The sequence below is a fragment of the Plutella xylostella genome, chromosome 21 (genome assembly GCF_932276165.1).
Source record: "Plutella xylostella chromosome 21, ilPluXylo3.1, whole genome shotgun sequence".
NCBI lineage: Eukaryota > Metazoa > Arthropoda > Insecta > Lepidoptera > Plutellidae > Plutella > Plutella xylostella.
The window spans coordinates 6,646,699-6,668,680 of record NC_064001.1 but is presented as its reverse complement, the minus strand read 5'-3'; the positions used below and the strand labels follow the sequence as shown (position 1 = coordinate 6,668,680).

At 37.4% G+C, this 21,982-nt stretch overlaps 3 protein-coding genes across 4 annotated transcripts; 2 read left to right on the top strand and 1 right to left on the bottom strand.

Moving 5' to 3' along the window:
* Nucleotides 1-1,866: 1,866 nt before the first annotated feature.
* LOC105393723 (secretory carrier-associated membrane protein 5B) lies at nt 1,867-15,687 on the top strand. 2 transcript variants are annotated; one of them, XM_011565521.3, is made up of 8 exons: nt 1,868-2,085; nt 2,168-2,266; nt 2,872-3,003; nt 8,085-8,289; nt 11,078-11,336; nt 13,103-13,220; nt 13,658-13,823; nt 14,416-15,687. In XM_011565521.3, exons 1-7 carry the CDS (start codon nt 2,029-2,031, stop codon nt 13,808-13,810), a joined length of 1,023 nt encoding a protein of 340 aa, XP_011563823.3. In that variant the 5' UTR covers nt 1,868-2,028; the 3' UTR covers nt 13,811-13,823; nt 14,416-15,687. The 2 variants fall into 2 exon arrangements, with proteins under 2 accessions (XP_011563824.3, XP_011563823.3); XM_011565522.3 differs by lacking the exon at nt 2,168-2,266 and having other exon boundaries at nt 1,867-2,085.
* On the bottom strand, nt 15,286-18,937 carry LOC105392866 (pre-mRNA-splicing factor RBM22). The gene is made up of 7 exons (XM_038115741.2): nt 18,724-18,937; nt 18,584-18,637; nt 18,006-18,499; nt 17,670-17,843; nt 17,335-17,477; nt 16,819-16,931; nt 15,286-16,586 (listed from the first exon to the last, which is right to left on the bottom strand). The coding sequence occupies exons 1-7, from the start codon at nt 18,775-18,777 to the stop codon at nt 16,404-16,406; spliced, it is 1,215 nt and encodes a 404-aa protein (XP_037971669.1). The 5' UTR covers nt 18,778-18,937; the 3' UTR covers nt 15,286-16,403.
* A 170-nt stretch (nt 18,938-19,107) lies between these two features.
* Nucleotides 19,108-21,908, top strand: LOC105392856 (WD repeat-containing protein 61). Its single transcript, XM_011564538.3, has 7 exons — nt 19,108-19,225; nt 19,317-19,438; nt 19,625-19,794; nt 20,026-20,258; nt 20,508-20,695; nt 21,107-21,278; nt 21,801-21,908. The coding sequence occupies exons 1-7, from the start codon at nt 19,208-19,210 to the stop codon at nt 21,888-21,890; spliced, it is 993 nt and encodes a 330-aa protein (XP_011562840.3). The 5' UTR covers nt 19,108-19,207; the 3' UTR covers nt 21,891-21,908.
* The last annotated feature ends 74 nt before the right edge of the window (nt 21,909-21,982 follow it).

The window sequence follows — 21,982 nt, the reverse complement described above, 5'->3', positions numbered from 1 at the left end:
TTACATTAGGAGAGTGACTGGACCAAACTGGATGAGTGTAGCACAGGACCGTGGGACTTGGCATAACATGGAGGAGGCCTATACCCTGCAGTGGGTTGACATAGGCTGATGATGATGATGATGATATTGGTAACGTGGCTTATGGTGCTGCTGATGCAGATGCAGGGCGCATGAGGGCCAACCTTGTCCAGAGGCTGTGAATTTTAAGGAACTAAAATAACATGACTGATAGGCTGATTTTTGCTGTATATGTATAATTTAGTAATAAAAAACACAATTTATATTAATGGCTTTTATTTTTGATTTTAAATCACATAACTTCCTATCACATTTTTCTTCTACCAGTCTTACTATAATCATTATTAAAATAATTTTTCTACTTTAACCTTTAAGTTAAATTGCACATTGTCACTTTACATGTGAATGCCCGTCAGAATTTTTTACCAGTTTTTGTAACTCCAGACCCAATTGAATATAATTCATATAGGTATTTGTAATGCTGCACTGTCCCATAGCCAACGTGCTGATTGTATGCCTAGTGGGCCGGGAGGGTACCGGCCAACAGCAAGCTCTTTATGTCTTTCAACGAACTCCAACAAAATGTCCATTTGTCGATCTGAGACTTTTCTTAAAGGCGCCATCCTGGAAATAAAATACAATATTAATGTCCTATTCAATCTTTTTTCTTGGCACATGATAGTTATGCCTCACAAAAATATTACTAACAAGCACAACCTGCACAAATGTGAAGATTATTTAATGGCTCAGTGATCAATCTACTTTTAATAACTGAGTTCCCAGTACCAAGTGTTAGATCTCAATCATCGACTAATATTACTAGCGAATCGTACTAGAAATCATTGATCTCAATGCTTTTATTAAGAACAATAAATGTTAATTTTTCACGACTTTGTAAGAATTTCCCATATTTCGTTCTGTGTATGACTAAGTTTAAAATTTTAATAGTAATACGTTAATTATGTACTTACCTTAGATATAATGAACAATTAAAACACAGGATTCAGGTAGTTAATTATAAAAAAACACACACCAAAATCAATCTCTGTTTTGGATGGTTCCTTGCAGTTTGTTTTGACAATCATTTGACAATAGCTTCCAGTATCGCCATTTTTCTAAATAATGCGGCAAATTAAAGATTTGATAAATACAGTAGTCGTAGTTTGAAGTGAAATGAAGTTTTCATTTAGTCGGCTAACCAAATCACAGAATATTTTCACAAAAATTTTGCAACCTCTAGTGTATCGATAAATCTCATACCCACTATTCGTTTAGTGATCATGACCGAGATAGCCGATGCCAAAAGATGGTCAGAAACCCATCATAGATTTAGACGGTTGGAAATCGCGAATCCATGACACCCGAGATAGAAAATGGACCAGCTGCTTTGACAGAAACCATTCATAAACTGACACTTCAAGCTGTTACCAACATAACCAAAACAAAACCAAAACGACTTTCGCCTTCAATATTGTGGCCCCAGAATAATAACTTCAAGATCCTAATGTGTGATCCATATACAAATGTACATGATTTGGGTACTTGACATGACTTGTATTTTAATAATGGTCGGTCAAACACTCCGTTTTTATAACTTTGTAGATGTAGAAAGTCTGTAAGTGTAAGTTTCCTATAATGACTTTTTTCAATATATTATACAGTGTGCGTAAAAGTCATATTTTGTCAAATTCAGGGTAAAATTTGTATTCAGGGTGATTCAGGGTGATAATGATTCATGATGATGATTTTCATGACATTCTAGTATTTTTTCGAAGTCGGTTAAATAGTGCTGAAGTTGGTCTGTGATAATAATGTAATATTTTATTTCTCCACTGGTAACATTTTTTTAAATGTCATTTCGTCATCATCATCGCAATCTGTCAATTTTGTGTTATCGGTTTTGTTAATCCCTTTTAATTCTAAAAATATACGTTTTAAATGCATGAAACCCTTTTTTTGTGCTAGAGAGTTACTTTTAATTGATAAGGTGGTGATTTAACCTAGGGAATCATGTCGAAATTTGAGGATAATCCGTTTAGTGATCCAACCATAGACAACCCATTTGCAGTAAGTAGCCTCTTCCAAAATATTATAATTCGTTTTCTTGCTTTTGTTGGGATGTTTCTAGCATTGGTAAATGTAATTTCAGGACCCTGCTGTGCAGCAGGTTGCGAGGAACACAAACAATGCCACACAGGGCTTGGATGACTACAATCCCTTTGATGGACAACCTAACACGAATCAGACGGTAAATTGTTTATAAATTAGTCATTAACAGTTATGTTCAGTCGTTGAACTAAATATCTGATAATATATCGTCTATAGTGCATATAATTACAGTGTTATACTTTATAGTAATCACCTATCAATGTCTTAGGAATCCATTCTGATTCTGTTGTGCAAAGAGGCTTAGTTACTAAAATGTTAAGGTATTGAGGATTGCTGACTTGCATCCAAGATGACCCATCATCCGAAAGATCCCTTAGGTTGTTTTATGTTTTACTATCTTACCTGCCGTTTACAACTCCGTCTGAGATCATACAAACACATACTTCATGGACTTATTCAAACAAAGTTTTGTATGATCTTATCAAATCTTAAAACATTTTGTTAAACAAGTTTACATAGTGAGTAAGATAATGTTTTAATTTTTGATTATGTTGACCAGTAAATATGTAGATGCTGTTACATAAATAATGTATGGCTAATTAACAGTGAAATAAAAATAAAAAAAAGTGTTGTGACTTAGTTGCTGCCTGAAACAAAGATCATATTTTAATAAACTATTTTTAAATAAAGCAAATATATTAGCTCTATTCTAGGTTTCAATTAGTGTAATTCTGTGTTTGTCAGCCCGCACAGCAGCCGACACACCCGGCCATCATGCAGGCGGTGTCCCCTCCCTCCAGCGGCCAGTACACACGGCCGTCCCAGCCACAACAGTCAGCCGGACCACCCAACAACTTCACTACTGCTGACTTTCAGGTGAGACTTGTGTACAACATGTACCCATTGAGAAGGATTTTGGTCAGTTTCAATTGAAAGTAAATTTACTTGATAGAGGATATTGTAAATACATTTGAAATGAACTAAAAATTTAGGTATGATTTTTACTAAATGATTTCTATCAAACCACATCATTATTTACTTCCAAGTTCCCATGTTCTGCACCCAAAATTTCTTGTATACATATATTAATTATAATTATTTGTTTTTTAGACCATAACTTTTGATTAAAACCTTCATCCTATTCTTATTGTATTATAACTTCATAAGACCATATTGAAATTGATACACCTCTTCACATGCTTATTTCACAAGTAATATTAATACACTCATTTTTATCATTCTGCACCCAAGGAGCTCAAGGTAACAACCTGTATAAACATATTGTTATTTAACATTTAATTGAATAATTAGTACTTATGCCTAAAAAATGCCACTACATAACGACGGTGGAAAGGCAAAATGTATTATCCGCCACTTTTGGCGAATATGAGTTATATATACCGTTGGAATCGCCTGATTTTTCTCTTTCGAATGGTGCGGGTCTCGTTTCGATATGAGCACTTTTTGGCGCTTAAGACAACGGTGATTTTGGAAATCTTAATACTTTTTTCTTGTATTAAGGGCCACTTTTTTAGTCATTTGTATGTTCAAACATACTTGATCAAAACTAAAGTTATATAAAACATTGTACCCTCACTAAAACAGTAAAACATTGTGACTTAATTCATTTTGAACTAATGTGAATTTGTATCATTAGTTACTTAAGCGACCTACCTGATTGCGTAATTGATATAAAACAAAATGCCTTCTGGTCAAAAATAACATAAAATCACTTAATACATTTTACAATTTTGTAATTTGAAGCCATACTGGCACTTAAACCATTTTACCAGTCAGCCTTACTCGCGGCGTTTGGCGGTTAATACAACTTTACCTAAATCTGTTTAGTGGTACAATTGGCACTTAAGCAGCTTTTTGCGATTTGTAGATAATTGATATAAGTGATATAAAACAATTCAAAAGAATCGCAATGAAGCGGTCTATGGTGTTTAAGCTGTTATATCCAGAAGGATATTGTGTGAAAACGCCAATAATATAAATAGGACCGGTTGGAAAGGTGTCGCTTCAGCACCCCACCGGGACGTTCATTGGGAGAGGACGTGCGTCTATGCGACAGTTGGCGCCGCGTGCGCAGCGTAATTACGTAGGTACAAACTCAGATTCGTTCGCCAGTATAAAACTGTAAATATTTTTTGATTATATCACCGATAACTACATTAAATTATGATATCTATTATATTACTCTTTACACAGGTTCTAAATAATAGTGTTGCTATAATTAATATTTATTGAGTTATAAATATGCACTTGGATCCTTTCGCCTAAATTGCTGTTTCTATGCAAGTAGGGAATTTTAACGTTTCTCTAAAAGGATCCAACCAAATATTTATTTTTTATAAAATATTTTTTCTATGACAATATGGTTCTTAATGTAAAATATTTGTATTGTATTAACATGACATTACTTTTTATACAAAATAATAATTATATATCATAAATAAACTTATTCATAAATAATTTATATCGAAATCTAGTCAGAAACAGGATTTCTTATCTATATAAAAATCTAACCGAAAATGTGTTCCCAAGCGCAAATCTCTGGATCAACTTAACCGATTTTGATAATTGTTAGGTAATTATACGAAATAGAAGACCAGTGACCACGAGTACCACGACCTGTTTGTATCCCATAATTTTCAGAATAAAGTATTTCAACGAAAAGCAAACCTTATAGGAAAAAGTTGGACATGAATTAAATTAACTTTTCTCTAACTTCACTTCATCATCCTCCATCGCTGAAGAGTGCAATATCTGGTATATTCCATCTATCCTGCTTTTTATGCCACCGTAGGAAATCCATCGTTCCCTGGTACTTTGCCACTCTTCAGCGATCGTATGGTCCGTATCAATTCGTCTTATTCGGGGGTTGGATATTTAATCATAAATCTCATCACGAACCATTACGTCCCCACTCCTGGGGCACGGGTCTCCTTCCAATGAAGGAAGGGTTTAGGCCTAGTCTACCACGTTGGCCTAGCGCGGGTTATTGGGCCCCAACACAAGCAATCTTGTGCTGAGAGAGTTTTCGGGTAAGTGGGCTACCCAACTGTCAGACGTTTTCAAGCCACCCGAAGGCCTCTGACTAGCCTGTAAGACCTGCCGATTTTATTAATCATAATGATTACGATTATGCATCAAGATACAAGATGCTCCTGGTATATTTGCATCTGCATCCAACTCCCCAGGTGGTGGTTAGGATCATTAAAAACTTCGGCAATGTGGCCATACCATCTTGAAAGTCAATCTTTCATAGTAACAAGGAGATATCCTGGGTTTTGTTGCAATGTTCTTCAAGATGCTTTGTATAGATCCTTCATGTTTCCTATGGCAGCCGATGAGACCATCGCTGGATATAGGGTTACCCCTAGCAGCGTTTGTCCTTTTATAAATTTCGTTTGATATTAAGTTCACAAAGAAAATACTCGTACGCAAGTGCTTCTTTAGAATGGTCGTCTAGTTCGACGTTAAGTCTTCCTTGATGGTTGATCATATCCCATGTTTCTTTAGACATCCATTCATTCTTTAAGTGTTCCTTGTGCCTTATTATTTCTTCGCAAATTTTTAACAACACGTCTTTGATGCCAGTTGTTGCCGATCTGGATACTAAGTTTTCTTCTAACTTGTGGGTCCTGCAGCTTATTTTCACGACACCTTTGGCAGATCTTGTGGCCTGCTCCTAAACTCCCGCTATCTTCAAGCACATTTTTCCATCGACTAAGTGGTGATCACTATTGACATCAGCAACCCTCTTATTCCTAACATCCAGAAGTGTCTCCATTTTCGACTAATCGTCGGTCGATTTGGTTCTCGGTCCGGCTGTCGGGTGAGACCCAACTCACATTGTGATAGTCTTTTCGGGTTACCACCACTAAAACTTAGCCATTAACAATCCTAAAGCATCGGCGCTTGCTTATCAAATCTAGCGTATCTTGTATGAATCTGACAGATAGTTTAAAGCGAGCGACGCTGCTTATGGATTGATAATTGCTTATGTGTCTTGCCCACACTAACATACGGTGCCGATACATGGACGCTGACCAAGGAAACTGTGCACCGAATCAGAGTTGCACAGAGAGCTATGGAGCGATCCATGTTAAGAATTTCGCTTACAGACCGTATTCCCAGCGTGGTAAATCACCAAAAGACAAAAGTCTTCGACGTCGGTATGCAGGTCACGGAACTGAATTGGGAGTCGGCAGGAAACTTGGCTCGAAGGCAGGACGGAAGGTGGACAAAGGCGGTGACAGAATGGTGGCATAGAGACGGTCGAAGAAATGTCGGTTGGATTATGATTATTAATTAATGAATAAGTAAACCTGCTGATCACTTGGATCTCAATCTCAAAGTGATTTCGCGGTGAACAATATGTTACTAAAGTTTATAATAAAATAATGCTTCGAGAAAAGGTACGGCCATGCCGCTTCTTTGCTCGACTTGGTGAGATATTATGAATTTTTTGTTTTCAATCTAGCTGGCCCGCAGGTACCGCTTCTTACCCTACCCTACCCTATCCTACCCTTCTTACCTTTTATACCTTCCCTGGACTTCCACAAATGTTTCTAGACCAAAATCGGTTCAACCGTTCTCGAGTTCTGAGGTCCAATTATAAGTTCATTTATTCTTTAAGTCATTCATCTTAGATATAAATTGCCTTAGTCTGGCGGTTAATTCATTCTTATGGAATGTTTAAAGTAACATAAATTATTATAAAACATTATCCTGGTGTGATGGTTAAATCTCCTTGGTGTTTAAATTGTTTTTACTTGTTTTTAATTAAAATGTTAATGTCGTTTAAGCCAATTTTACCTGACTGAGATTTCAGATGCCTATGTCTTATGTCCCTTATTTCAGTAAATAGAATATGTACATTCATTTTATATACAGAATAACATAGAAAACTATTTCAATTTAACGTATTTTAATTTTCAAAGCCATAGCTAGAATAATTACAGAGATACGATTTTTTTTCGAAAATTTCAAACTTTAAATCGCTCTGGTGAACATTTTATGTTATGGCGCTTAAACCATTTTGCCTTTCCACCGTCGATAAGCACTCATTTGTGTACAGTCAGAATAAGTATCAATGTAGCACTTGCCCCTAATTTCATTCATGAATACATACAGCCCTTAGATTAAGAATAGATGTTGTAAAGGGTTACAGTTTTAAAAATCCCCATTTTACACTAATGGAAGAGATTATAGTCATGTTGTATTGTCTTCTGTTTACACTATGATATAAATTAGATTAGTAGAGGTAATGAAGAATATTTGAGATAATGTAGTGTTTATAACTTTGTCAATGATAAAGTATGAAAGTAGCCATGAGGTTTTCTAGAAAATATGTCTTTCGATATATTATGATATCATTGGCAATAATATGTATGTAGTGTTAGGTATATTAAAATTAACTCTCTCTCTCAGCCTTCTGTAGTCCACTGTTGGACATAGGCCTCTCCTAACGATTACGAAAATTAACTCAGTATTATAAAATAGAGCCAGTCTATGTATGTAGTCTTAGGTATATTAAAATCTACCTCAGTATTATAAAATAGGGCCAGTCTATGTATTGTATAACTCAATAACCAGTTAGACGACAAAACCAGTTTACCTTTTAAATTATCTTCTAACCAGGGACCTCATTTTCAATCTCACGCCAACACTATTATTCTAATTACAGCTTTCGAATATGTACTTCAATATCAGAGATCGGTATAAAAATAAGCCACTCAAGACGAGCTTTGAATGTCAATCAAATTAATTTTAGACCTTGCAGTGAAATATCCACCAGATATGAGCTAGGCTCTTGAATGATGAATATGTGATATAATCATTAATATATACTTAATTAAAATTTACCACAAAAGAAACTCTGCTTATGTATTTAGGGGTTCTATAACTATGCTCACATAATACTAACCTCCAACCCACCATTCCAGAGGCGGCAAGAAGAGTTGGAACGCAAAGCGGAAGAGCTAGCCCGACGCGAGGCGGAGCTCCGAGCGGGGTCGGCGGGGCGCCGGAATAACTGGCCCCCGCTGCCGGCCATGTGCCCCGTGCAGCCCTGTTTCTACCAGGACATCAATGTGGACATTCCGCTCGAGTTCCAGAGGGTCGTGCGGCATTTGTACTATCTTTGGATGTGTATGTTGCTGTTTTGTTTTTTTTTATTGAAGTTAGAAGAGGGTGTTAGAGGCAAGCGTTGTTATTGGTCGTTTGATGGATGTGTTAAGCTTGAGTGACGGGCGCCTCTGTGATAGGAGTAGCCTCGCAATTTCGGATCTATTATCAGATAACTGAATAACTCATTACATACTTACTACACTGTACATAGAAATAATGTCACGTTAGATACGGCTGTTACTGTACTGGATGCTAAATACATTAGCTAGAGACTTTATGAGTGTGAATCATGCTAGCCTTGATAAGATTGTATGACATAGTAAATCTTTTGTTATTATTACTTTGTGTACAAATAAAGACTACATTATCTACACTATTACATATTTATAAAAAACCGGCTCATCTTTCTATATTAACTACAACTGCCATTAATGTATGTAAAGGTGTGCCATAACACTGAATGACTTAACCCATTTTAGTGTCAGCATATTATTTTACAAGCCAAACTAGACAATTTTCTGTCCCAACCGGGAACAAACCCACGACTTTTTATCTTTTACGAATTAATTATTAGTTTAACGTCGTTTCTACTAAAGACCCTAGAAAGACTTTGTGACAGACACATACGAGATAATAATCTCAAACGAAAACCATTACATAACAGCCAACATGCCTATACCGCTGGCAAATCGACCGAAACAGCACTCCATAGCGTAGTGAACAAAATTGAGTGTGCGCTAACAAACAAAGAATCAACACTAGGTGCCTTTATAGACATAGAAGGGGCCTTTGATAAAACAAACTTCGATAGTATCAACATTGCCTTAACCAAATATAATGTTAATCCAACTCTACGGGGTTGGATAAATAATATGTTAAAGTTAAGAGCAGTACAACTCAACCTAAATGGGACAACCAGATGCATTGTAGCTAAAGGCTGCCCTCAAGGCGGGGTCCTTTCACCTCTACTGTGGAATCTGGTAGTTGACGACCTGCTTAGACAACTCAACAGCAGCGGCTTCTATACAGTCGGCTATGCAGATGACCTCACCATCCTCATTAGTGGGAAATTCGAGAACCTCCATTGTAGCGTTATGCAGGCCGCAATGAAGATTGTCGAGCAATGGTGCAGGGAGTATCGACTAAAAGTCAATCCCAGTAAAACAGAATTAGTCCTATTTACTAACAAGAGAAAACTCAATAACATGAGCTTGCCTACATTATTTGGCACTCAACTAACACTTTCAACCGAAGTGAAATATCTTGGCATAACGCTAGATAACAAGTTGAACTGGAATAAACATCTCGATAACAAAATAAAACAGGCTACGATCGCTTTCTGGCAGTGTAAGCGAATGTTAGGAAAAACCTGGGGCCTTAAACCAAAATTAACATTATGGCTGTACAAAGCTGTCATACGACCTACCATAACTTACGGTTCTGTAGTCTGGTGGCCCAGAACAGAACTTAGCTCAGTAAAAAACAAGCTGCAAAAGCTACAAAGGCTTGCATGTGTAGCCATCACAGGATGCATGAAATCAACACCCACGGCCGCACTTGAGGTACTTCTCGACCTTCCACCATTACATCTCGTGGTGAAACAGGAAGCAGCTGCCGCCGCTTTTAGACTAAGAGCAGCTGGCCTCTGGGCAAATAACTCAACAGCGTCACACACATCCATTATGTTGGAAGCCATAAAACATCAACCAATGATGGCAGCCATTGGTGATCGAATACCGCTTATCCATATATTTAAAAGGCACTATAACATTCAATTGCATGAAGAACCAAGAGATCAGTCCAGTATATATGAACTGAGAATTTACACTGATGGATCCAAAAAAACGTCAGGTACGGGTGCTGGTGTCCACTCCGATGACCTAAACATTCATTTTTCACTGGCACTAAGCAAATACAACACAATCTTTCAGGCTGAATGTGTTGCTATTACACGGGCCGCTAACGCAGTCAAATCTAGAAAGGTTACGAATCAACGTATTCGTATCCTATCTGATAGTGCTGCAGTTCTGCTAGCTTTGTCTAGCAAAACTATAACTTCGGGGCTAGTACTAGAGTGTCACTCAGCTCTAGAATCGCTTGCCTCACAAAACAATACCATAACCCTCCAGTGGATAAAAGGGCACAGCGGGTCGCTGGGGAACGACGCTGCTGATGAACTTGCACGAAAGGGATCTGACACTGCACCAATAGGCCCAGAGCCGATAGTACCGATCCCTTTCAACCAAATTCGCTCTTGGTTGCGTTCCCGAACGACAGAATGCCACACCAATCTCTGGAGTAACAGTGCCGAGTGCAAACAAACAAAAGCTTTTGTACCACTAATTAATACTAAACTAACACGCAAATTATTATGCTTGGACAGAGCAAACTTACGTGTCGTGATAAGTACCATAACAGGCCACTGCCGGTTAAATAAACACCTATATCGCATGAAAATCTCCACCACTCCTCTTTGCAGAAGTTGCATGGAGGAAGATGAAACAGCTTCCCATGTCTTGTTACATTGCAAAGGCGTGGAGACAATACGATCAAAAATCCTCGGATCTCCGGGGTCCCTCCGGGAAGTCATGAGCAACCTAGGTCGTCTACTGGCTTTCTGGCGTGAGCTTGGGTGGCTTAATAGCTAGTCACCCCATAGGTATTTCACGCATAATGGCCCACCTTGGAGGCTAAATGCGGAAAATCAGCTCGCAATGATAGATAGATAGATAGAAACCCACGACTTACACGCTATTTTCTTCAATCAAACCTGTTCAACTCTTTTAAACAAAACTTTCTTCTCTTCCAGTCCACGCGTTAGTCCTGTCAGTGAACATCATAGCGGCAATGTCCCTCATGTTCTCCGGGCTTGGAGTGGAGACATTCGGCCTGGCCATCCTGTACTTCATACTGCTGACTCCCTTCAGCTTCCTGTGCTGGTACCGGCCGATCTACAAGGCGTTTAGAAGCGATTCGTCCTTCAACTTCATGGTGTTCTTCTTCATATTCCTGTTCCAAATACTGATCACTGTGGTGCAGTCTATTGGGTTCAGTGGTGGAGGCTCCTGGTTAGTACCTATCTATATATTTTATAGAATTTGTTATTTTATGTTAGAATTGTATGTAACAAATTGTGGGATTATTTATTTATTTATTTATTTATTGGAACACAATACAGAGAGTTAACAATACATGAACAATATTACATATAACACAAACACAGAAAACAGTTAACACTCCAAAAAATATGTGTCCACAGCATGCAAGTAGTAGTTAATTAGGTACATTTAATTATTATATTTAACATATTAATTATATTAATTAATTTAACATCAGATTACATTTTTAAATATTTAAAAAGTAAAGATAATAATATATAAGTAAGTAATATAATTTGATTCAGATTATTATTAAAATTAAAATTTGCCAGAAAATTTGAAATTCTTATTAATACTGATTATTTATTTGAGTTCTTTTATGGCGGTATAGACGAGACGACGGTAGGTGGGATAAGAGTTCCAAAATATGTCAATATCACAGTCAGTTGTGTGGATTTGATTGTAAAGGCGACACAATCGATGCACAGGGGAGTTATAACTAACATTGATGCGACAAGTTGATACGTAAAACAGTTTAAATCGACGACCAGACCTAGTTCTACAGTCTAAAGCAATCTGCGACAGCACAACCGTATCAATTTTATTATTTACAATCTTGTAAAGACAAAACATATCTAATAATCTTCTACGATTCTCAAGACTATCAACTTTAAAGAATGCCAATCTTGACTCATAGTTGTTTAGTTTATACTTATAACCAAATCTAAAACTAAGTATTCGTAGGAATCGTCGCTGCACTGACTCTAAGGTTTGAATATGTGTATCATAGAATGGAGACCAAATCACTGATGCATATTCCAGTATACTTCGTACCAAGCTATTATACAAAGCGATAACACTGTGTGGTTTTTTAAATTTTTTGGTAATCCTAAGCACAAAACCTAGCATACGATATGCTCTTTTAACCGTACCATCTACATGCTCAGTAAATGTCAGTTTGTCATCCAATACAACACCAAGATCGCGAATCCGGGATACCCTTTCCAGCATGTGATTATTTACTGTATATTGATATGTTACCTTATTGCGCTTGTTAGTAAAGGATATCACAAAGCACTTTTTTGCATTTAAGCTCATGCTGTTGGCATGGCACCAATCTTCTATAGTAACTAAGTCAGCTTGTAATTCATGACAATCTTGCTCACAGGTTACATCCTTATACAATTTGAGGTCATCAGCGTATAGCAAGAAATTACTTTTTAGATCGGCTGTAAGGTCGTTAATAAAAATTATGAACAGTAGTGGACCCAAATTAGAACCTTGAGGTACCCCAGACGTAACAGAAATTGGGTTAGATGTGAAACCCTTCAAAGCGACAAGTTGAGATCTTTTCGAGAGATATGAAATTAGCCAGCGCAGCAATGTGCCTCGTACTCCCATTTTAAAAGTTTTCAGGATAAGCAACTTATGATTTACCTTGTCGAATGCCTTTTTAAAATCTGTGTATATAGAGTCAACCTGTATTTTATTGTTTATTTTAGAACTTAAATATTCAGTAAATTCCATGAGATTAACCCTGGTAATGCTTAGAAATCTAAATATTATTAGTTGAGGGATCTGAAAAGGAATAAGACTAGTATGTGGACTTGATGATGATAATTATGTATTTTTTCTTTGGGCACATCCATTATTTTTATATCTCAGGGCTCCGTTATCTTCAAAGCTAGCTACTCACTTAGAAACATAAATAAAAACCTCACCCCATACTCTTCCAGCGGCTTGATCACGAGCATCAACGCGTTCTCGACGAGCGTGGCGGCCGGCATCATCGCCATGCTCGCCACCGTCGGCTTCATCACCGCCGCCGTCGCCGACGTACTGCTCATGGCCAAGGTAAGTGCTGCTGCCGCTACACGGGTTCGTTATCGACGTAGATTAGCGTCACTATTCACTATTGCGATTCGCCATAAATACGGCTCTCCAACGCACATTAAACGAGTTTATCGACGCAACGAACAACGATACAAGGATAACGATCGATCCCGTATAGCCCTGCTATAGGGCTTCACCCTTTCCAACAATTTGCGGTACAGGCGTAACTTGCTCAATGGTTAATGAATATAAATTAATTTGTTTAAAATATTAAGTAGACGTAATGATAGGTTATGGAGGAGGCCTATATCTTACAGTGGGCGAAAAAAAATAGAGCGGCAACCTCCATTCATTAGGTATATACGCCCACGTGAAACCTTAAAACCCTAAATACCCTGTGCAACAAGCAAACTATGTTATGGCATCATTCAAATAACTACATTTCCCACTGTCCCCAGGTGCACCGCATCTACCGCTCAACCGGCGCGTCCATAGCCAAGGCCCAGGCCGAGTTCACGACGGAGTTCCTGCGCAACCAGCACGTGCAGACGGCCGCCTCCAACGCCGCGGCCGCCGCCTTCAACGCGCAAGTGGCCAACAACCGGTACTAGACGCGGCCGAGCGGTAAATTGCTGTTCTTCTCCTATTTGGGAACGGAAAGAGAAGCTACGGATAGATTGCGGGAATTTATAGATGATTTAGGGCAGATTTTTCAATAGTCAGATTAAAGTTATTTGAGGAATAAATCTGACAGCAACAATTTTATTCCTCAGATAACATTTATCTGACAATTGAAAAATCAGCCCTAAAATAAATTATGTAAAGGGAGTTTTCGTTATTGGTTTTCTTACTTTATTACTCAAGCGGATTTAGTTTTTACACATTTGTAATTTGTTTCATGATTGTGACCACTAGAGGCGCTAAATCGTGAATGTAAGAAACGAGAACTTATATAAAAAAACGGTTATTGTTTGCGTTGGTTGCCGTAGCTTCTCTTTTCGTCTCGGCTTTGTGTTAGTGAAATGGATTTTATTACTATGTTGTAGATAATCACAAAATTCATTAATTATATTACAAGACAAAATGTTTCTACTTCATACTTTGAAATCACGCAATTTCTTTTCGCACTACTTGAATAGATTCGTAATTGAATAAAATTTAATAAACTCTATCAGGTTGGGATGACCATCATTACTAAGTGATTTAATTGTTTCAGGTTTCAGTAACGGAGGAAAATATTATATCTAACATAGTTATGACTTCGAAAAAGTACATTATGAAATTCATCAATTAACATAATACCTAAGAGCTTTTTCTCGTGTTTATATCGTATAACTGTTCAAATTATTTCATGTAACTAAATACATAATTTAAGCGAATTAAACTCGCGTATCGTTTGTTTATTGTTGGTAAAGATAGACTATTTTAGTTTTGGTCCGCTCTGCTAAAGTATTGTTATTAATAGTATTTTTTTCTAAAAGATTACGTCGTTATTCACAGTTGATTTGAAAGATCGATATTATTAACATTGTATTATAATATTAAAACGATAGCTATATTTGTATGCCAAAATTACTTAAGGCTGTGTGGCATACAAATAACTTATATTCATTAAATTATTTTTATATCATCTTTTTTACGTATCTCCATCATTATAGAATTAATATTTAATGTGTGTTTTATTAAGTTAGTGTTGCACATAAATCATCTCTTTAAATATTATATTAGTTTTGTTTGAAAATATTACAAAATTAGCTTACAGCTGTTAAAAAATATATCTCTACATTTCTATTCATCATGACAAGCGCAACTAACGTTGAAACAAAAAGCTACTTTATTGGACTCGCACTGATGTGACATTCCAAAAAATAAGAGATTAGACTGAAAGACAGTCGCTTATTATATTATTAAAATCCATGAAAATTAGATTACATTATTGCATTTGCTAGTTGTTAGTTCATAGTTACGTTAAAAAAATATTCCTCTATGTATTATTAGAACTTTCATTCTGGTTATTGTATGTGTGGGACCTGTCTTGCCCCTGTAGTTTGTCCTTAACATATGCACAAGACATCCTAGTATATTGTATAAAATATAGTGTAAGAGAGGTAAAGGTTTAAGCAACAATTAAACTAGTCATTGGACTAACGAACTCCGGAACTTAAACAATATAACTTAACAATCGTAACAAACCAGAATAATAAGTATAAGGCCACGTATACACTTGTGCTTTAACATACAAAAAGTAACCGCATCTTGAACTGATATATTTAATTAAATCTTTAACATTGATGTATCGTATTTTAACACGCATTGTTCATTAATATTGTATCTGGGCCTAGTTTCTAGTGTAAATTATTGACATACCGTCCTTACCCAGATAATGGTAAGAGGCATGTAGTTTTATCTATTTATGTATGTTTAAAATGTTTTGTAACAATTAAGTCATGTTAAACTTATTAATGATTAAATATAGTTTCTGATGCAATATTGTTGTTTTTCTTAGTCCATAGCTGAACTAAATGAAATAAGGTTAGAAATTAAAAACAGATCTTCCTTACCTAGGTATATTTACAGTAATAACGCGTTCAATTCTATACAGAGAGTTGGTAGAGGATAGAACTTAAATATTGATTCATGCTTATTTGCATAAAAACGCATATACTGGTCCTAAAATAATTAAAATTACTGTTTTTTTATTATATTTTGGTTTCATAAAACAACAGACATATTTATTCGTCCAATAGAAAAGGACAAAGAGATATAAGACGAGAACACAATGCAAAACTTAATTAAAATATTACCTGAGCGCTTGCCCTTAAAATTATAGCAAAGGATAGTTAGGTAACCTATCCTATAGGTATCCTGATTAATTTATAACATTCACCTCTTCATCAGCAGTTCCAACTACTTCCAACACCACAACAGTACCACATGCTTTTGATAAGAGTGCCAGTCATTGCAGACAACTGTTAACATACACACAAATTGGTACTCTCAAAGGCAAAGGATAAGGGAAGGCTCCATTTATAGTGAAACTAACGTATCTTACTTCTATCCACCATCGACAGACTACAGGAAAACTCAAAATAACTGATGTACAATATAATCATTTTCATAATTATTCTGACATTTCCTCATAGGCATTCTGGCGTTAGTCCCACTACTCTGTGGCGCCTACTCTGCCGTGTCTGTGGTCGCGCATCATGTCTGCGGCGTGTTGACGTGTGCGTGCGCGCCGAGGCGGCTGGGGTCCTGGCTGGGGTAGTGCAGCGCGGCGGGCGCGGCCGGCGGCGGCAGCGGCGGCGCGGGCCAGCCCCAGCTCGGCCCCGGTGGGTAGTGGTGCAGGTTGAAGAAGTCGTTCGGCCGGTTTGGTGGTGGCGCCATCTGGAGGAGGTGTAATTAATGAATAATTGAGGGAAAGTGAAAGTAAACTATTTGGATTTATGACAAAAACTAGCCCTTTTGGTATTGAGACCATTTTAACCTGGAGAAAATCACACCTAGGTATCCCACGAGGGAGTAGATTAGAAAAAGGCATTGATGGATTTTAAAAATGCCAGCCAAATGTATAGCCATTGCCTTGGAGGCAGCTTTAAACTAGGTATTTGTATATTACCTGTGGCGGGAATGGATGCAGGAAGGCGGGCGGCGGCGGCAGCGTGCCCGGCAGCCCCGGCACCGGAGGCAGGTCCGGCATCGCCTCGTTCTTCTCCATAGCACCTTGACGGCCTGGAAAACAAATAGGAATTGGGTTACTGTGCATTATTTATACCTTTGAGTGTATTTTATAAGTTTAGCATATATTTGTAATATGATTTACTCTACCTTTCATAATAATGGTATGGCCTTTTTTATGATATTTGACACTATGATATTACAATACAATACAATATTCTTTATTTGCACACCATAAAAAACTTAAATAACAGAGATGCACAAATGGCAGATATTCAATGTTATCCTGAGCTCAATAATCTAGATGGAATAACTAGATAACATAACTGTGGGCATATGTATAATGATTTATGCAAATGGAAAGCATCTTGAATGACTAATTCAAAAACTATAGGGAACTACATAAAAATCGAGTTGTTACAAATATCTCTCCAGTATTTAGAAACAATCATCTTACCTTGTGACTTGCCCCACTTGATAGTGAGTCTCTTCCCAGACAACACCAGCCGGTTGAAAGTTTTCTCAGCAGCATGCTCCGCTGCTGACCTGGTGGTGTACTGGACAAAGGCACATTGAGCTCTGGGCACTAGAGTCAGAGACCTGGAAAATTAAGTACTTGGTTGGAAATACATAGAAGACATTATTTATAGCCTACTCATCTTGAGTAGGCTATAACCAATCAAAATAAATAATTTAAATAAAATTAAGTGTACAGGTAATTTTTTAATATCCTCAGAAGGCAGGAAAAGAAATACAAAAGATTTTAATGAATCATGAAAACCAAATACAAACCTAATCTCTCCATACTGATAGAAGTTTCCTCTCAGTTCATCCTCTGTGATGTTATCAGGCAAGTTGCCGACATACAATGTAGTGACAGTCTTGTCTTCCGGAGGAGGCAGAGCTGGCATGGCAGCAGCGCGCCGCATCAACTTCTCAGCTACGGGATCATTCACACCATAGTATCTGTTGAAAAATATATGTGAGAATCTGATGCACTTTACAAGATAAAAGCCATACAGGTATATGGTGCAACAACTGTATAAGATGCTGTCTAGGGTATAGTATAATGAACATACAGTAAATAATAAGGCCTGTTGAGTCATACAATAATCTTCAATAACATACCTGTCCTTGATATTTTGATCAGCTAATGGATCATCTGGGTCAGTTGGTTTCTCATGACGATACGGACATTCCTCTCCTCTTCTACACTCTCCTTTCACCCAGAATGAACAAACATGGGGTCTATTCCGCTTGTAATAAGGTGCTGTACGGGCAAGACGTAGCAGCAAGTCATTGGCACCCTTGGATTTCAAAGCAGAATTGCTGGGTTGAGTGGAATCAAACTTAGACATCTGACTGTCTAAATTCTGGATGTAATACTCTTTATTGACTTCATTACGAGGTAGGTCATCTTGTATTTTCAGTGCCGCATCTCGCACTTGGATCGGTAGTCCATACTCAAGGTCCAACAAGCACGTTTGGCAAACATTTTTGAGCTTGGAGCAGGTTTGGCACACTTCTGTTTTCTTGAAGCGCATCCGAGCGCCAGGGCACCAGCGGAAAACGGTGAAGGGACGAGCACAAATTTTACATTCTTTGCCATACTTTTCTTTTGTCTGAAATAAATTTGAGTTACATTATTGAGGTGGCAGAGAGCAAGGAAAACCGTGAAGGTAAATCAAAATGATGGGTTTACTTACCATACGGATATAAGGATTATCTCCAAGACATGTTTGGCAAAGAATTGGGAAATCCTGAAACAAAATGTTGTTTTATTATTCAGAAAATATTAAATATGCAGTTACAAACTATTGATAAAATTGTATCCAAAAATGCTTACGGAATCTTCCCAATTTTGACGATTGTAGGTATTAGTTGATTTCGACACAGCCATCGTAGTTTTCAGTAGATAAAATTAATAATAATATCTAGAGATTGTTACATTACTACAATTTAAGCAGATTTGTCCTTTTTCTACGCAAAATTAGGATAACCTAACCAAAAAACACAGCAACAGTCAACACAGCAAAGACGCCATTTTGAGAGTGAGTGAATGAATGAAAACGAAATGAAATGAATGAATGACAATAATTTTGTTTTTTGCTAGGGATGTTACAGTAACGGTACACGGTACCGGTTTTTGGTATTTTGACCCAATGACCATAGGTAATGTTAAAACAGATTAATGCTGATACTTTGTCTATTACTCTAATCTATAAAATTTTATTGTCTATGGGTGGATTTTGTTTACTATCAGCTGTTTCAGTTTGCCGCTTTACTTACATTTTAATTCCTGTAAATAATATAATTGAATTTGATTTAGCATGTCAATCACAACATTGGTACGTACAATTTCTTCCTTGCCTTCTACTATTGCAGTACTTTTTTATTTATGTATAACTAAACCTACGCCAAATATTCGCTTGTTTTCAGTATTACTTGAATTTGAAGAAAGAAAATGCCCACGAAGACTCTATTTGGTGCTGTGGCTGGAGCCGGATAAAGCATGAGAAGGCAAAAAATACCGAGAACGATGAAAATAATGAAAACCCACAGTAAGCTCCATTATAACCTCTAAGCCATTTCTCTACCTGCTTCAACGTAAACGACTGTGCTGAACATATTTACTGCTATTATTATCACATAAATACGTATTCTTGCATTCAGTGGCATTATTTATTGACAGAAATAACTCCATGTTTGAATTACCAAAAGTTAAGTTTCCAAATGTAACATTTCAGAGACTCCCCGACACCTCAAGAGGAAGAGCATGAAGACTACATCATAACTGGCGGTCTCGACGACGTCATCAAAGTGTGGCAGCTCAACAACGGCAAGCTGGATGTGAAGCACCAGCTTGAGGGGCACTCGCTCGGGGTTGTGTCCGTCGCTGTCAGTCCCGATGGGAAAAGTATGTACAAATGAATTCACAAAAAGATGAATTTATGTGTCCTCTTAATCTTAAATGCTCAAAGTATAAATTTGTGATTATGGAGCACAATAGACTCATTGATAACGTAAATCCTAAATAATACTCCTGAAATAGAAATTGTAATATTAATAGAAATTATAATAGAGATGATGATAGGTAGTTATTCTGTTATGTGATGTAATAATGCTGCTATTTGTAAAATCTTTCCAGCTCTAGCCAGCAGCTCCCAAGATTCCTCTCTGATCCTATGGGACCTGGCCTCTGGTGAGAAATTGCAAACTATGGAGACGGGTCCTACAGATGTGTGGACGCTAGACTTCTCTCCGGACGGCAAGCATGTGATCTCAGGAAGCAATGCTGGGAAGATTCTGATGTTCGGCATTGATGGCAAACAAGAACAAACCTTAGATACAAGGGGAAAATTCACATTGAGTGTTGCTTATGTAAGTTTAAATTTTGTTAACAATGCCATTGTAGTGAGCTGCTCTGCTACTGGGTTGCTGAATGTTAAAAGTGTTTCAAAACACCTATCTATCACAGCTTGCATAGATGCTACCTCTGTGTGCTGCCTTCTATTTAATATTTCTTACTATACCTATTTATATTTTAAACAACAACAATCATTCAATTTATCTTTTGAATTCATGAATCATTCATAATCATTATTCTAAATTCTAATTTATAACTTTCAGAGCCCAGACGGCAAATACATAGCAAGCGGGGCTCTCGACGGCATAATCAACATCTTCGACGTGGCTCAAGGCAAGCTGGTTCATACTCTGGAGGGCCATGCCATGCCCATCAGGAGTCTCTGCTTCTCCCCCGACTCACAGCTACTGCTCACTGCCTCTGACGATGGGCATATGAAGCTGTATGATGTGTAAGTATTCATACCTAAGTAGCTGTAAGATACATAGTACATACATAAGTGAGGAATTAAAAATCTGTAGGCTACTTTTATTATGAAATTCTCACACCTTTTATAACATTGAACCACACGCTTACTGTGTTCTCTTGACAAGACATTTTTACAATGAATAAATGATTAATATGAATGCCTAGTTAGTACTTAACTGTTCTAGCATCACCATCAGGGAGTACAGAGTAGGTAACTAATAGGTGCAATGAATGTTTTGATAAATTAAGAGGAAACATCAACCTATGAATGAGAAAGTCTTTTCTTTATGGTCTCCTGTTTCATGAACTTTGTTTCATGTTGACATTTCGTAAAAAAACATTTGCCGCATCTTCTGTTTCATCTCGACTAACATTCCGACTTTACTTTTTCCAGGGCACACGCAAACTTAGCCGGCACCCTGTCGGGTCACGCGTCGTGGGTACTCTCTGTGGCGTTCTCTCCGGACGGGAAGCGCTTCGTGTCCGGCAGCGCAGACCGCACCGTGCGCGTCTGGGACCTGGACAGCATGCAGTGCCAGAATGTCTTTAAAGAACATACTGATCAGGTGGGTAAAGGTTGAAGATGAACTCTAAAGGCTGATTCACATCACACACTGTTTAGTGCGAGTAGACATACATTGCTGAGTATGTACCTATGGCAGATTCAATTTTTTTGCAAATAGGTACTATACAATAAGCCCAGCAATGTACTTCTACTAAACACTGGCACTAAAAATTGTGTGAATCGGTCTTAAAATAGCCATAAAGTTGTCTTCCAACAAAAACTAGGCTGACGTGAAATGTTAAATACTGTGTCGAACATGGTTTTACTTTTGTGGTAATACAGAAAAAGCTAATACGGGTGTGCACCTCCGCATCTCGTTCGCTCACATCGCACGGCGGCGGCGGCGGCGCTACAACATTAAATACTTACACAACTTAAACCATTATTTTACCGTGTTCTAGATAGAGAGCCGTCATGGCATGTGTCGCGCGCCATGCTAGACCAAAAGAATATATTATACTATTTTCCCTCCTAATCTTGAATACATAAGGGTAGTATTTAACATTTATTTTCTCCTTTGCAGGTGTGGGGAGTTAAGTTCAACGCAGATAATAATAAAATAATCTCAGTATCAGAAGATAAAAGTATAAATATTTATGATTGTCCATTATAGTAAGATTACACTGGTAAAGCGTTTTTTTTTGCCATGACACCCACATCATAACATAATAGTTTCATGTGAACATGTATTGTTTAGCAGCATTG